This window comes from Pithys albifrons, chromosome 11 (genome assembly GCF_047495875.1).
Source record: "Pithys albifrons albifrons isolate INPA30051 chromosome 11, PitAlb_v1, whole genome shotgun sequence".
NCBI lineage: Eukaryota > Metazoa > Chordata > Aves > Passeriformes > Thamnophilidae > Pithys > Pithys albifrons.
In genome coordinates this window covers 18,203,404-18,220,815 of record NC_092468.1, presented here as the reverse complement: position 1 = coordinate 18,220,815, position 17,412 = coordinate 18,203,404, and the positions used below count along the sequence as shown (strand labels likewise).

General features: G+C 41.7%; 1 protein-coding gene across 9 annotated transcripts in view; it reads right to left on the bottom strand.

Moving 5' to 3' along the window:
* The window catches only part of MCF2L2 (MCF.2 cell line derived transforming sequence-like 2), a 157,425-nt gene that overhangs the window by 116,761 nt on the left and 23,252 nt on the right, over positions 1-17,412 (bottom strand). For all 9 annotated transcript variants that reach the window (XM_071567044.1, XM_071567043.1, XM_071567048.1 and 6 more), the window contains exon 2: positions 4,338-4,421. In XM_071567044.1, the coding sequence (XP_071423145.1) occupies positions 4,338-4,421 (84 nt within the window). The remainder of the gene's footprint in view (positions 1-4,337; positions 4,422-17,412) is intronic.

The following is a 17,412-nucleotide window of genomic DNA, read 5'->3' as shown; positions in this document are numbered from 1 at the left end:
CAGACCACACCTTCCCAGGCTGCCACAGACACTCACTCATCAGTTAGTACTGCAAAGTGTTCTTTCAAATGTTGGTGGCACGTGCAGGTAACGGCTTGGGCCTGCCCACGTGCAGAGAACTCCCTGACTCAGAGCAGCCTTGAGAGCAGTTCATCTCCTGGGCCAGACAGCAGAAAAGGTCCGTGATATCTTGGCTGAATTTTCACCACTTTAGTCAGGTCTTGCTTTTTCCATGCTCTGTTGTTTTGGTTTTCCATGTTGATTAAGGGTTGTGAGTGCTGAATTTCTCATTAACTTATGCTTCCTGGGTCTCAATTTTTATACAAGCTCCAAGCTGTCCTTTTGGCAAGGTCAGGCCAGGTTTTCCAAAAGGCTCAGTTTAAACAGGAAGCAGATGGCCAAATACCCTCCAGGCGTTGGAAATTAAATAAACTGACTTCCGAGTCAGTTACCATTTACAGATACAGTCTCCCATCCACTGAAGTCCTATTGGCTCAACAGGAGCAAAACACAAAGAAAATTATTCTCTCTGCTAATACACTTTGTGACAGTGTGTGTAATAAATTCGTGATTTAGTAACAAGATCCATTATTGCTGCAAATGGCAGATTGGGCTTTTTGACAGAGTAATTACAGATAAGAACAGGTTGTGAGTCTGCAGATAAAAAGGGAGGGAGGGTAGTAGTAGTTTCAAGAGCAGATTGGTACAGCAGGACAGAAAGAGTATTTCACCAGGGGTTCTTCTTTCTTCTGTAAAAAGTGGTGTGTGAGAATAACCAGGTTTGATTGAGTACTACCCAACTCTGTGATCCAGTTCCTCTAACACCTACAGGAAACACACAGACCTAGCCGAGCACTCCTGTGTTGTCACAGCTGTAGTCCCGTAATTGGGAGTTTGGTTTTCAGGGAAAGGAAAGAGGCAGTAGTGGTTTCAAAACTAGAATTTAACCACAAGAACAGTCCTCCTAGCAGATCTCACAAGCTAAGCAGGGATAAACTGGCACATGGGAAAAGATGACCAAAGTAAAATTATGTGATTAAGAACACTGTCGCATTACACTGCAGCCTTTTCCATGACCTCAGCAGACCAGGGAAAGCTTTGGAGAGTTTCTTGACACGGACAGCAAGGTCTGGTTACTCTGGTCAGGAGGGACAGGACAAACAGCTAAACACATTCATTATAACCAGACTCTGACACAGTCAAACACCAAACTCATTAGGCTTGTTACATAATTTCTGCCATCTGCTCTGAGACGGCAAGACAGACAGATCTTCTTCAGAAGTTTGTACACAGCAATAGTGGAGAAAAGTGTTTCCAATGAGTCATGTCCAGAGAAAACAAAGAGCCTTTGATTCAATCACTTTCCTCTTTCTTTTTTGCTTTACTGCAAGGGAATACTACCTCCCTAGAGATTTTTAAACACAGATTGGATGTGGCGCTGGGTGCCATGATCTCGTAAATGGACTAGAGTTGGACCAAGGGTTGGACTCGATGATCTTGGAGGTCTTTTCCAACCCAATCGATTCTATGATTCTATGGTTCTATGATTCTCTGCCTCAGCTGGCAGCTGTTGCTAAAAAGGTGGTATTAACCAGAGAAATACTAATTCATAACAAACTTTACAACAGTCAACCACTAACTTTCATTATCACTGGACAAATAGATTTGGGGTCCACAGGACTGAATGGGAGAGCTTGACAAAGTGAGAGGCTGTGGAGGAATACAGACTCACTGCCACATTCCCTGAGCTCTGCACATGCATGGAAGAGGGATCTGGCCACACTCTGGGGGCTGCAGCAACCCCACATACTATAAATCAGCATATACCACTATTACAAAGTTGTTCAGAAAAACAGATTACATGTCCATACACTCTACAAGAAAGTTGGGGGTGCCTTTTACTGCCCACAATGGTGAGATGAAAGAACAGAAGGGTATGTTTTTCCAGACAGTAGCTACTGAGCTGCAACACTTCGGTATGGAAGACCAGGAAATAGTATCACATTTGCAGTCACCATGTAGGCAAGCAGTGAAGCACCAAAATATTTGTGGTTGCTTGTACCTAATGAAAAGCAGCAAAGCAGCACGCTTTGAGGAAAAGCTACAGAGTCATGTGGAAAAAAAAATCAAAATCAAATGAGGTAATCTATGTGTGAATTACTTTAATAAGTGAAATGAGGCAGAGGAGTGCTCAGATTTGTTTTCATTGGATGAAAAAACTGACCTTTTGCTAGAGGAAAAAGAAAGTTATACTTATTTAGAGAAATGCATTTTTTAAAAGTATAGTCATTTCTGGCTTGTACTTAAACCTCTCTTTGAGGAGGCAGTAAAGGGACAGTAAGGAAGATTTCTGATATATTTTACCTGTGTTCACCAACAGAATAAGATATTGGGCTGAAGGGACTTCTGAGTAGATGATTTTATGTTCCAGATCCTGAAGCAGAGACACTCAGGTTTCCCAATTTAGCTGTAAACTTCAGACAAATCAATTTGGACACTATGAACTATACTGTCTTGGGTTTTTTTAGGATATTATTCTGGACCTTACTGAGGAGATTTTAGGTAAGCCAAAAAATTCTTCAGATGGGATTAGTTATTTATGTAGATGGGGACATGAAAGACACCTCACTCACCTTTGGTATTGGTTATTAGTACTTGTATGTTGATGAACCAGTTATTTGCCAATCTCTAATAAACAAGCCCTTCAGCCCTGCCTTCTATGAAGAGATATTTTCAAAGTCTTTAAGCAGTTTACATTTAAATTGCCTTATTTAATAAACATCTTTCTCATCACTTCCAAGAATAAAATAATTAGATCAAATGTGAAGAGATGCACTTGCTAAAACAGCAGGTGAAAACACAGGCACTGCTGAAATTATGAGTCCATAAAGAAATATGAAAATGCTTTGTTATGTTTACCCTTGACATTTTTGTTCCATGTTTAATGTTCTAGCAAGAACTGGAAATTGGTTTTTCCTCTGTTTTATTAAACCACTTTGCACACGTTGCTCATTACAGGCCATACACAGCTTTTACCAATGGTCCCAAGTGTTACAGAGTAATGGGGTTCAAGCATGGCAGTTCTCCACATTTTACTGGATAAGCACTGCATGTGAGGCAGGGAATTCTCAGCAATTCCTGGTTGCCCTGCACTGGGCACAATGGTTGGATGAAAACGGTTTGAGCAATTTAATGCTGTTACTCGCACTGTCCTGACTGGAGGTTTGTGTTCATTGGGAATTCCAGGAAGGTGTGACCCTGAGATGCCTTAGTGCAGACGAGAAGGCAGCTGGTTCCACCTGTGCTCAGTCAATACCTTCTGCCCAATGCAAACTCTTTAGTTATTGAACTTACTCAGCTGCCATGAGATGCTACTTAGAATCCTCCAATGAAGCTTTAACACTCAGAGTGTCATAAGGAATTCTGTTAATCTGAGATTTGGATTTCATTTGGCAGCTTGGAATGCACTTAAAAATGCAAAGATGGAGCAGGGAGTGGGCCTGCCGAGTTGACCATTTTTAGAGCTGGGTCTGTGCACTCTGCACTGTGGTCCCAGTGTTCCTCTCCACCAAGAGGGACAGGCTGTTCAAGAGGACCTTCTTATGATAATCTCAGCATTTTGTGCAAATTCATGATACTTCAATGTGTATCTATAGGTAGGATGAAAAGCAAATTCTGAATTCCCTTAGTTGCAGAACAGGCAGAAACAGAGACAAAAGGAGTTGCCAGAGGCCATGCAGTCAACAGCACAGGCCATTCTAGGATAGGTAAGTATTTACCTTCTACAGTATCCAAAATAAGTGTATTAAATAATCTGGCAAATATTTCAGTATCAGCTCTTTATTAGGGAAAGCAACTGCGTCACTTTGTGTGATTGCAAACTTCAGGCAAACAAAGGAATATGTAATAATCATATCTTTAAAAGATTAGAACCTTACACTTTAGCAATGAATCATTTCTAAAACAAAGGCGAATGAGGAAGAAGGGGGAGGTCATGAATAGCTCCCTGATAGACTAAAATCTTTTCCCACAAACAAGATGCTTGGCCATTGTGCAAAGATATGTATATAAAGATTTGTTTAATTTCTTACCCTCTAAATCTGTTCTCCCTAGCCCATTGTGGAGAACACAGAAAATTGCCTTGCTCTAAGAAAAACAAGCACAGCAACTTAGTATTTATCAGTTGCAAACACTGTGAATATCTGATCATAACAGCACTTCGCATTAGCAATACAAAAATACTATTGCAACTGCTGTACAGAGCTGAAGGGTGACAGCACAACAGACTCCAATGTTTCCAAGAGAATCCTGGAATGTGATTACCAGCAAATTCTTACCTGACAAGATAGCAAATTGCCTGTGGAGCTGCTCTATTATATCCACTGCTACCAGCGGCCGGATCTCCTGCTGCATGATTTCATCTGTGCAAGGGAAAACAGAAATATTCAATGAGTTAATAAAGCCTCAATGACAATTTTTCCATCCTTTAAGAACCCAGCAAACCAAAGATGATACTCAAAGAAAATGAGCTTGGCTGGGCTACTGGCTGAGATATTATATGACTTTCATGGAGAAGTTTATACTTACAGACTCCTTCTTCTCTTCAGCCTACAAACGTCATCTACTGCTCTGTGGTTTCACAGAGAGTTTTCCATAAACCAGCTCCAGTAGATTTGCCAGAGCTCGACACAGGTTTGCTCAAGCTGACACCTGCTCTTTACTGCTTCAGGTTTCATATTAAGTCACTGCATTTGGCCTCCCAGTATAGCAGCTTTTCAGTCTTTGAAACAGTGAAGTCTATTCCACATACACTGCTCTGTTCCACCCAGATCTCCCCGATCTCTGCTGGAGGACTTTGTGTAACCAGCCAATCCAGAATTGTTTCCTTTCCCAATGCTTTTTCCGCTATAAGCAAATACAGAGTAAAAGGAGGAAATAACGGGCTGTGAGGCTTTTTTCTCACAAAAACAAAGCCTGTTCTTTTACAGTAAACACTGAAAAGTTAGAAAGTAACTTGGCAAGTAGCTGTGGAAAAATCACAACTTTTGTGAGATCTATCAAGTGACAAGCAACTATAATTCCACATTGAGCTAATCTGATCCCTTTCTGTAACAGGTGCACCCAATTGTTCTCCCCACTCTTCACCCCAGTCTAGAGCAGCAACATTTACTGGGGAATATCTGCCAAGTCAACTGGCAGGATCAAGGTTTATGTTATAATAACACCTGTTGTAATTACTCCTTTAGCCACGGTACAGCCTCAGAACAACAACCAGTCCTAGTTTTGCACAGCTCACCCCTAACTGCCCACACAACAGGAAGGAGGAAAGAAGCTGGGCCCAGGTAGGTCACTGATCTGAGGGAAGGGAGGCAGTTGCCCCATTTAAGCATTAAGATCTTCACTGATGTAAATACAATGCAAGCACTGAAATACTTTGATGCACCTGGTTTTCAACCAGCTGTCCAGAAATAAAGAGGGAGGTCAGAGAGGTTACAGAGTAGCCTCTTTCTCCCTCATTCTAGCCTGCTGCCCAAAATAACATCTCTCTTGCTTTCAGAAATTCACTCTGATCCTTTCCAGAACTAGGGACTCTAGGTTTTAAATGACACGGTGTGATTTGGAAGGTTTTTTTGTTCATTTTCAAACACTTCACTAATGCGTTGAGATGAAGTAGATAAAGAGCTTGTGCCATTGCCCTCTCCTAGACAGATGGTGACACACAATGTGAAAAGAAGTTGCACACAGTTTGGATGATGCACAAAAAAAGGCAATGATTCCAAGCAATTGGAAAAATATAAATGTCAAGGGGGCTGATTCTGCAAATTCTTACTTTGAACTCAAAAGGGGAAAATTCAGACTGGAATGAGTGATGGTTTTGATGTGGACCTGAATTTCCATCCCGTTTATGATGCTCATTATCAGCTCTCTGATTCTTGACATTACATGTGGCCAAGAGCAATCAGGAGAGCAGAGCAATGAATCATAGCCAAAGAGTTTGGTGTCAGGGACTAGTATACATTCCCAAAGCAAACAAAACAACAGTAACCCATTAAGTTTTCCTTTTTCACTCTGCAATTTTCTCCAGGCATATCCAGAATGGGATCTCTGGGGGAAACCATAGAGCAAAAAAAGGAAGGAAAAATAAAATGATTTTGAATACACAAGATTATTTATTAGAAAACAATACCATGAGCCTGATTTCTCTGCTAGCTGCTTCAGAACAGCATGTTCTGCTCTATTTGGAGTCAAATAAATACAACACCCAAGAAACCAGAAGCAAAAAGGTCCTGTAATCTATGAACACAATTCTCAACAGGTACTGACAAGTGTCTCCAGATTGTTGGGCAAAAAATTTACCATCCTTCAGAAAGTACATTTCAAGTGTGTCTGAATCACCATGATAGTAACAGATCTGCCCTTTTCAAATCACATGTTGGCAGCAAGATGGTGGCAGAAGAGGGAAAAGTGGGTGTTTAGAGGTAATTATAGCTGAATCAAAATGTAACAAAAAAAAACAGAAGTAGGAGAAAAGAAAATCAAATTGATAATTAAAATAGACTCTCAGAACAGAGAAATCTCTGGGTCTCCATTGAAGAAAACACTATTGATTTCAGCATCCAGAAGAGGCAAAGATATCGTGACAACTTTGCAGTCCCACAGGTAGTTGGGTACACTCAGGTTTGGGTGACCAGGAATGAGCTTATGCCAATAAATTGTAAAAATATAGCAAAGGTTTCTGCAATGGATGAGACAATCACAAGGCTGAACAGAAAGAGAAGATGAACCAGAAAAAGTGCCACTGTTTCTCACCTCTCAGAGACAGAAATTCCATCACCCCATATTAGCTTTATTAGCTTGCTCTAAAAAATAGCTTGGTTTCTAAAAAGGATATTTCTAAATATCCTTTTTATTCCAAAAGAATTTTGTGATGTAAAGATAAGATGAATAATAGAAACAAGAATGGCAGAGTGCCAGTTAGTTCTCATCAAATCCCCTGCCTGGGCAAGATGAACCACATGGGATTTGCTGTAAAACCCACACTCAGGAGGAAACATTCCAATGATGAGAAAGGTGGTACAAAATACATTTAGTGACTAGGAATCACACATTCAAGTGAGTAGAGCTCACACATTGACATGCTGGGAAAAAAAGATTGTGGCAGAAGAAATTAGCAGGAGACTGAGAAAATCTGAGGAAACAAGAGAAGGTGCCTTGTGAGCTCAAATGGCAAATCAGATCACATGGCTATGAAATATCATCAGCTGTAGCCAACAGCACACAAGGTCCCATTTGTATCTTCTTCTAGGACAGTGCTTAAAGGTAGTTACTGCCCAATGTGGATGAATTTGTAACACCATCACAGCACAGAGCTTGCAGTAGAAGTTGCAGTCCTTGGAAACACCATTACCTGGAGCTACTGGAGGAAGTTTTTAATCTTTGACTGAAAGAAAATCTTGGAAAAAATCTTATAAGCAAGCTCAAAGACACGAGTCTGGGTTTGTTTCAAAGCCATGAGAGTTTGCCTAGCATTAGTGAGCACTAATACATTTCTATCTTCCACTGACTTTACCCCAGGAGGCTCTGCAGCCTCCCTGGTCTCTGTGCCACAAGCCACAAGCTGGAAGGAAGTGGTGCTCACCCTCTCAGATAGAAGCAGCTTACCACTTTCCTGTGGGACAGATATTCCAGCTGAGAAAACCCTGTTTTAGGCTGACATGAGCTGATATTGAGCTGACAGCTGCAGGTTCATGGACTACTTCAGAAAAACCTATTGATGATAAGCATGTTTTAATTCACTATGTGGGGACCCAGAGGTCATTGGGAAGGTTTCAGGAAGCTGAAAAGCATCAACAGCTTGACAACAGTCTTGTTTCATTGTACCTTGCTAATATCTACAGAAGAGATGGGACAACCCTGATCACTTCAGAGCAGCCTTGCCCTCTGATAAAGCCTGTATAGCCATGCCACTCAAGATCATATCAGAATGTACACCAGCCAAGAGTCTGGAACACAATTATCTTGGCAAACTTGACTCAGACATTTCCCAGCTTCTGTGTGATTGTTCTTGTGGTCCTAACTGCCTCTAAAATTAAAAAAGAGAAAAACTTAAATTGATCAAACAGTGTTATGTGAAACAATGCCAATACCCTACAAAGATCTGGTACTAAAATTGAACACTTACACATACCACACAGTTCTTCATTACTTGAACTAATTGAATTTGTCAGGGCAATTAAAATCTGAATAAGGATGTGATAAAAGAAGAAAAAAATTAAAAAAAATAAACAAGTCAGTTTATCTACTCTTGGTTCTCTTCTTAAACTGCTATAAATTGAATTCCTAGCAGAGGAGAGTTTCACTGCAGAAGAATTAGGCCTTACAGTTTTGCTTCCCAAGGTTTTCTGCCCAGGGTGAGAAAAAGAAAAGCAATTACTGCAGCCATCTGTCTGGCACAGCTTCTCCTCCCTTCCAGCTCTCTAGGGAGACTAGTTGCAACTGTGCTATCTAATCTTCAAGGGGAAAGCCATTCAGTTATGCTTCATAATTCCTCCCTCAAAAATGAAACGCTCTTGGGCTTCCCTCCACACACACTTGCCTGTTTTATTCCTCACCCAGCCATGTGTGTTCCCACAGCACATCTGGAGGAGCTGCACCAACAGCAGATGATTAAAAGCAACAACGAACATAATCTTGCTCCTTTGTCTCTTCTCTAAACAGAGAGAAACTACTTTACATGCTAACGGCAACAAACATTTCCAACAGTGTTGGAAAGATGGACCTTCTGGAGTGAAGGGCTGGACTGCACCGAGCAGTGCCTGTTGCTCCATAAAGGACACTAAAGGCAACCAGCCACAACAGGACATGGGTTTCTTTGTGTTTCAGGGACTGGATGCTAAAACTGCCTTGCCTTCTGCTGGCTACAGGAGGGGGTGCTTCAGTCTCCCATCTGAAGTCACTAATCTTGGAATAATGAGTTACAAATTTCCAGAGCAAAGTTCATCTCTCCTTAATGACAGCCTAATATGTAATTCACAGAAAAGGAAGACAGCTGGGAGTGAAAGAAAATCTTTGCTAGAATCATAGAATACATCAGCCTGCTTCTACTTTGTGCAAGCTCAGTAAAAAATTATGCTTAGAGCATTCAAATCAAAATCGTGGTTTTGGAGAAAAATCAGATTGCTGATGTGATAGAAAAGGGCAGAGAGGGTTAAACATGAGGTCAGATACTTCACTTAAGAGCATGAAAGGACACCTTTCATGTTTTGTGTTCTTAGAAAGTACCAAAAGGCAACACACAAATCCAGAGCTTGAAGGTTGCAGAATATCTACAGTTCAAATGTTCTCTCGGGTCCTGTATCTGCTTTGCTTGCCATGGACAACAGTTAGCTAAAAGTTTAGAAGAGTGAAGTTAGATTTCCAGAGCTAAACACACTAAGGAGACAAATCTGCATGTTTCACTGATAAGGTTTAAGCTGGCTAAAGGATTTGAAAATATTCTATCCCACCAGAATTCCCAATATGAACTCTTAAGGAAAACATTTCCCTTTCTGAAGGTCAAAAAGAACTTCAAAGTTACTGCATCAGAGAAAGAAGCTCTTAGTTTGGGTTTCTTTTTTTATAATTTCTATTTACTTCTCTTTCTCACCATTTGTGCCCTCTGTTTACTTTTTAAAAGGTTTGTTTATTCCCTCAGCCCAGACAGAGAAACAGTGAGATCAGTTACTGATACAAGCTGCTGTGCTACTGATTGTTTTCTCTAGAGAGGAACTAAAATCCAGCTATAAACAGAAAGGAAATCCCATCCTTTCTCATTCTTCTGCATGTTCCCACCTCCTTTTTTTGCTAACCCATGTTGAGTCAACGGAAAATCAAGCCAGGAATAAAGTTATTGTAAATAAAGTGAAGCAATTCTTTCATTAGTGGATTGCTTCTGATCTGGGCTAGTTCTCTGCAGAGCTGCTTGAAGGGTACAAGTCCTGGTGATGCAGGGGGGGCAGATGGCAGAGCCAGGACTACCCTTCCAGCAGAGAATCAGACTAAGATCAGCTTGGAGCAAAAGCCCAAGTGCAGCACAGGTAAGGTGACTGCTGTCATCTTTTATCCCAGTTCAATTTTTCACCAAGCACAACTGTAAAACCCACCAAGAGTATTTGTTGAAATGCAATTTCTCTTCTCATTAAAACCAAGTTTCATAGCAAGGTTTGCTCACTAACTTCCGGAGACAGAAGATTCTTCTAAAATATTTAAGTAACTCTGGCTCATGTCTGGAGGTATCCCTTAAATTTGGTGGGTTTTCAGTTGTAATAACAACCTGACTTTATGTACACTAGTGTGGTAGAGATCCAGACAAGCAAGGTAAGATTCCAACTGTCTTGAGTGATGCACTGCCCATATGTCCCAAACCCTTGAGAAGGGGACAGATCATGGTGTGCATGGAATTGTCTCACAAGCTTTCCCAAACAAACCCATGAACGACAGAAAGGCTAGAAATGTACCTTTTTCTGAAGAGCCCAAAAACCTGTGACCCTCAGTGCCTACATGGGCAGAAGCTGAACTGGTGCCTGATGTGATTTTCTACTGCACAGCAGCAGCTCTGCTCTGAAGTTTTCTCCTGCCATTACCTTAAGTTGTGATCAGTATTTCCCAGGCTTTCTGCGCAGCTTAATGGTGGATGTACAGCTTCACCTAAGCTTGGCTCTGCACTCACATTAAACATTTCTGCTGCGTTCAAATCTTTCAGGGAAGATTGCTCAAGTTACTTTGGATCACTGCATTTTCCAATTAATCTGATTTACTAAATTGATGCTCATTTTAACGTAAAATTACAGGAGTGGAGAGGTCACGGATTGAAAAGACCTGTTTAGTGGCTGTGTTTGCCTGTGCTCCAGGAGTGGTTACAGACTTAAAACAAGTTGTTTTCACAGGCAGACATAATACACATTAGAAATCTACTGTGACTGGCTTGGAAGGAAGAGAAAAGAGAGCTGTTCATATGAAAGAACTGAAATCTTGTGCTCCCAATTGGAAAACCCCTCAATTTCAGTTTTGTGAGTGGGTATGTTGGGCAAAACCCATTAACATAAATGTTTGACTGCAGTTTAACAAATGAACGAGGCAAGAGAGGCTCAAAGCAAAAAGCCTCCAAAGGAAACATTTGAGCACTGGCCAAGTAAGAATGTCAGAACTACAGACAGGCCACACACCAAGGCAGGAGGGACATTGTGGAGAACTGTAATTTCCAGTTATTGCAGGTCAACATTGCCTCTACACAGAAGTGAAATTTCTAGTTTACTCTCCAGACCACACCAGCCATTAGCAAACTGCAAGGACTTTCCAAGGACTTGCTTGCAGTGACTTTCAAGTCACAAACTGTCCCGCATGCTCCTTCTTTGCATTGAAAATGCAAGTGATCCACAGTAACTCTGGATCCAAACCTGAACTTCCCCCAGGCTTTAGATCCAGGCTTTCAGGTGGTTGCTAATTTGACAGATGCCTCAGGCATGTGTGTAAGGCAAAGTTAAGTCTGTGTGCAGCTGCACAAGAAAAAAGAGGAAATGCTTGGAGACCTGTTTTGTTAAACATTTAAATATGTATTAATCTAACATGATAGCAGATGGCCAGGAAGTTCAGATACAGATGTAAAATCTGAGCCTGGTGAACCCCAGGACTCAGAAATAGTGAAGTTGACAGTTCTCAGTCAGGCCTATCTATACTTTTAACATCAATTATTCTGTGTCAAACTGAGAAGGTGTCCCTGCTACTGTTACATGCAGTGCTGCTGCTGCTGCTGGTGCCATGCACCCTCTAGGCTTTATGTCAGCTTTCTAAGCCAACTTCAAAATATTTTGGTATAGACTTCCTCGGATGAAGAAAGAGATTCTGCTACTTTTCCCATTTAACCACTTCTTCAAAAACAGTCTTTGGATGTTCTTGTTTGACTGGGATTTTTTTATTTGTTTCTGAAGAAGTTGTCTTTAAATTGATTGGCAAATACAAAAAATCAAAATCTTTCTGCTACATAGGTAAACTGGTATTTAGCTTTACTATTGGTACACTCTACAAAAACACATTGGTATGCACAAATTTATATCTATAGTCACATTTCAAGGATTTTGATGACATTTACTGTCAGAATGCACCACACATTTATGCACACACCTAAGAATCCTTGATTAGCAATCCCCATAAAAGCTAAATTGTACAAACAAATATAGAATTCTTAGAGCACTCTCACTACTCTGTTCAGGTGACTTTATATCCCAGTCTATTATGAAGATCCTTCTTATGATATTTCTGTAAATCATAAGAGATAGGCAAGAAATTATTAACCAATCTTCACTATGCATTATGAAGAATCCATAGTCAGCAAAGATCTAAAGAAAAACACCATTCTACATCCATTACTCAACAAACTTTTTTTTCCTTTTGAGACAGCTATTACTTGATTTCAAAGAGCACATGCGGGGATATGATGGGGGGATGTTATATCCTACTATCCACAAAACTGAAACTTCCCTAGTAAAAGCCATTAAAGACTAAGGTCTAATCTCAGCATTCAAGAAATCAAGCCAGATTTACAGCAGCCCAGGACAGCCTCTTGCCTAGTCCCTCAGTTGTAAAAACTTCATGATGGTTTCTGATATTTTGCCAGAGAAAAGTAATTTCATCTTCTCCCTAAAATCTGTGCTTCACAACAATGCTGGATTGCTAGAGCACAAATTCCTGCCCAGAGAATAGAACAAAAGAACATTTTCAAAATGTCATGTTAAAATTCATTGTAAATAACAAAAACCATATGTGGCAAACTGCAAATCTAAAATACACTCACTACAATGAGTGGACACTAAACTAATCAAGAGATGCAAGCAGACTGCAGAGCAGACTTCATTCCTTTCTCCCAGAGCTTGCCAGCAGACACTTTCACAGCTGAAACAGTATCTTAGCAAAACTCTAGCCACTGGCTCTGCTATGAACTATTGCATCCAGCACAATCATTTCAGAGCCTTTATTTCCAAGCTCAGGAGCTGAAGGACTGGTTGCTTTGCTCACTCCTGAGCAGAGGCCAGTAAGCTCAAAAATATTTCCCTGGTTACTGTCATCAGAGACAAACAGTGAGCCACAGCATCCACCACTGCTGCCAGCTGAATATGTTTCAGCAAGAGGACAAATACTGCTCGCAGCCGACCTCTCTACCCGAGGAGACCCCACCACCTCCTGCAGCCTCCCCCAAGCTCACCACCACCTCAGCTCAGATGTCTGTTAGAAAAAGCAACAGAAAGACACTGCAGAGAGTGATGCCTCCCCTTCAGACCCACACACACTCACAGGCATGTGCTCTCCCTTGTGTTGCAGGCTGGCATCTCGGCAGACCTGCTGTGGCAAGGAGTTCACTCGAAGCAGAGGGGAGGGATGGAGAGAGGCAGCATTCTGTGGAAGCAATCCTGGATCCAACCAACAGCGCACCAAAGAGCTGACGCTCTCCTGGAGGAGGCTGCACAAATTGCTTAGTAACAGCTTCAAGGCAAACCGCAGCAGAGCCCTCTGACTCGCACCATGCCCAGGCTTTAACCCTCCCCAAGGTTCAGCCGCTTCCTCCCGCCAGAGAACTCTCCACTCAGGCCCTTGGACACTTGGGAGACATTTGCAGCTTAGCACAAACAAATAAAGGTACAGTCCAACAAGCAACAAAACAGATTCACTTGCTCAGACTCAGGCGTGGAAAGGACTTCCATTAAAATAACTTTAAATAGCAGAGTACCAGGGCCAAGGGAAACCAGCAGTTCTGCTGTGAATAGCTGTCTTGGAGTACTATCCCCAAGGCACACCCACACACCAGAGCATAGACCTATTATTTAAACAGAAAGAAGACTGCAAGAGACCTATGAATTTGGTTAGAAACATGAACTGCAGCTCTTGAGCAGGGGAGTAATCAGTTCTACATATCTAGTGAGACACAAGTTTGCCCAATGCATGAAAGGAGTACACGTGCTTTCATGTTGTGGTGGTACCATCGCATCTAGAGCTGTCTGAAGCAATACTGGGTCACCACTTTAGCATTGATAAAATTGTCCTTTTAACTACCACAACCCCCAGCAGCTCAGTAACTTTAGATAGAAGTCACTCTTCACCCAGGGTACAGCACAGCAGCTGTCCCCTGGGATGTGTTGTATAGTGGTAACATCTTGTTTGTTCTGTAAATCCTGCCATCAGTCAGGCTCAAAAAAAAGCCTAGTGTCATTCATTTTATAGACAGGGAAACAGAGATGTGGGGCGAGGAATCCAGGTCACCAGCCACCCTCAGTATCCCCCACCTGTGAAATGAGGAGCAGACCAAGTTGTCCATACAGTCAGACTACTGGAGTGGATCTACCTTAAGGGTACCACACTCACTGTTTCCATCCTTCCCCCATCAGCCAACAAACATAAATTCTCACAATGCCTATAGTATACAGGAGAAAATTAACAGGATTTTCTATGTAGTTACAGCCAAATGTCAAATCAAAGCAGAGCATCACCATGCTGGTATGAGACGTATGGGAGCTTAAGACATCTGTAAGAGGCATAATATGACTTTACATTGCACTTCCTTTCCCCAGCCTCTCCTACCCTGCATGCTAAACCAGTGACTTTACCAGCCGCAGTGAGTGTGTGATGTTACTCTCTGCTGCCTGTCCCGGTATAACGTGTAACGAATTTACAAAGCATTTCTTCCATTCCAGATACGTCTTGCTCTCAGGTCAGAGATTCCCCTCCAGTTCTTGTGCACGACGAACAGACAACAGCCCCGCTACCCACCGAGCCCAGCTCAGCTCCGGGGGAAGCCCGAAACAGCCGCAGAGCCCGAGCTCAGCGCAGTCCCACGCCAGCTCGGGGGGAGGCACTGCCCTCTCCCGGGCACCATCCGCCACCTTCCCGCCGGGACCCGAGGGGGACAGGTGTGAGAAGCTCCACAGCGTTATGGGCAAGTGTTGCATCTAAGTGGCTGGTAAATGTGCCGGATGATTACAGTCCAAAAATCACTTTAACCCTGTGTGTAGTGATGTTGTAGAAGTAGTAGATCCAGCTGTGGAGTTGGAAGATGCTACTCTGCGAGTAAATATAAATTACTGACCTCATGCTGGATTCCAGAGGTAAGGAGAGGAATGAACTCACCACAGAAGAGGCACCAAGAAATTCCTCTCTGGCCACTATATGCTCAAGGGAAAGCTCATCAGGCAGCACTTTCAGTTTGTTTAACTAGATTGACACATCAGATATTTTTCATTTGGGTAATTAGTAATGACAATTTCAGCATCTGTAAAATGTCTTTGTTGAGCTGAAAAGGCTTAGTTGGGCCTCTCTCAAGCGAACAGTATCTTGTACTATCCAAATATTGTCTCACCAGCACACACTGCATATAATACAGTAATAGTGATGTTTTAGTTTTCGTTACTGGGAAGCATCCACAGTACATATTTAAGTTTACTTAAAAAAATAATATTCAAGGACCTGCTCAGTTTGACAATACACAACAGTTTGATTGAAATAACTTGCACCACGTGAGCGTCTGACCCCACATGCTCATGTGTTCACACCTGTGGGTGTGGGTCTCCAAAAGCATGACAAGGAATGGTTGACCCCCGAGTGCCTCTGAATGGAGATCCTCTTCCCAGATTCCTTCACAGGAGGACCAGGGAGGCCCACTAGGTTCATTGTGTTTGACTTGTTGAACACACAAGATGTTCACAGAAATTGGATTAAATCAGCATTTTGGAAAGCTCTTTAATCTTATGTTAAAGACTCCAGGTAACTGCAAATCCACTGTTTCCACTAGAGCTGGCCTAACACGAAGGAACTGCCTTGTGCTTCTTTCAAAGCTCCTACTTTAATTTAGAGCATATTAATTTTTATTGTGGTTTTGACTTAAAAAATTTAATAGTTGCCCCAAATTTCATCCATTCTCTGACAGATCTCACTTCTTGGGTCTAGTGTCAAAGTCAAGGGGAAATGACACAGAGTATCTCCTTCCTTTACCTCTTCCCATCTCACCTCAGCTTTTCCCAATGCCAGCAGATGATGATCTTCCTAATTAACAGTATCCCAATTTCAAAATCAGAACTTAAGACAAGCAAACCCCTGCTCCTTAGAGCCCACCCTCCCCCCCCCCCAGCAGCACACTGTCCCAAGAGTTTACACAAGCAGTCTGAACTCAACAATCCCCAGTTTAATGACTCACAGGAACAGAATATGAACAAAGCACTGACTTGTGCAGAATGGACACGCTGAGACATCCTGGCTTCGAAAAAGATGAAAAAATAAATGTTTGGCCAAAAATTCTTGTCTGCTGTGAAAGCATGAAGGATTTTTTCCCCCTTGAAAAATGGAAATAACTAATAGGTTCAGAAATTTGTGCAACAAGACACTTGGCATAGTCCAAATATTTATATATAGGTGGGCTGCTACAGCCAAGCTTTATTTAGCATTCTTTTATACTTGAGCACAAGTAATTCCACCAGATAATGTGCAGGGGGTGAAGAAGGAGAGTGCCTGCCTTGGAAACCTCACTGGGCAAGCTAATCCACATCAAGATTCATGTAATAAAGCAGCAGCACAATTTGTATAAAAGATCAATACATTAACACAGCAGAATTGTGTCTTTAAATGGGGCTTGAAGCAGCAGAAGTGACTGAAATTGGAGAATAAGCTTCGCGGCATAACCAGGGTGAGAGCTCCGCACAGATGCTCTCCAACCTCCCAGTATATTCAGCGCCATGTCTGCCTGAAATCTTCTCCCCAGACAGTTTACTCTACAACTTAGGCAATATAAAAAAAGCAAACTGTCCTTTTATATTGTGGTAATAAGCCCCACAAGTTAACAAAACATTAGCAATTACAGCAATATGTCTATCCTCATGTAATGCTTTTCCATTTCACTGAGTTGTTTCTTGTTTTGGTATCCTGGGAGAAAGAGAAAACATAAATACCCAGAAGGACTCTGCTATAACTTGCCCTCTGAGAATATGTTGTCTTGATCTTCTCAGTACTAGTTATCTCTCAAAAGTCTTTTAAAATGGAAATCAAGCTCTGCCTTCCCTATTTTCCTCATAATTCTCTAGACTTTTCTGATTAGGTAAATCAGGTTTAGTATTCCTCAACTGCAGCCAAGTATGCTGCATATCAATGGGAACAGGTGAAAAGAGACACAAGCTTCTAAGATAAGGATCTTCTCTCAGAAAAACCTCTGTAGAAAACAGAATATTTCAATGTATCTGTTTTCTTTGCAGTGAGAGCCACATGAAAAAAAATTATCCCAGGTTCCCTAGGTAGAGTTTGTACCAAAGAGGAGAAGAAATACTGAATGCAAATACAAGAACAATTTTGAACACTGCATGAGGAGGCACTGTGACTGAGTCTCAAGGGGTTTAGAAATAC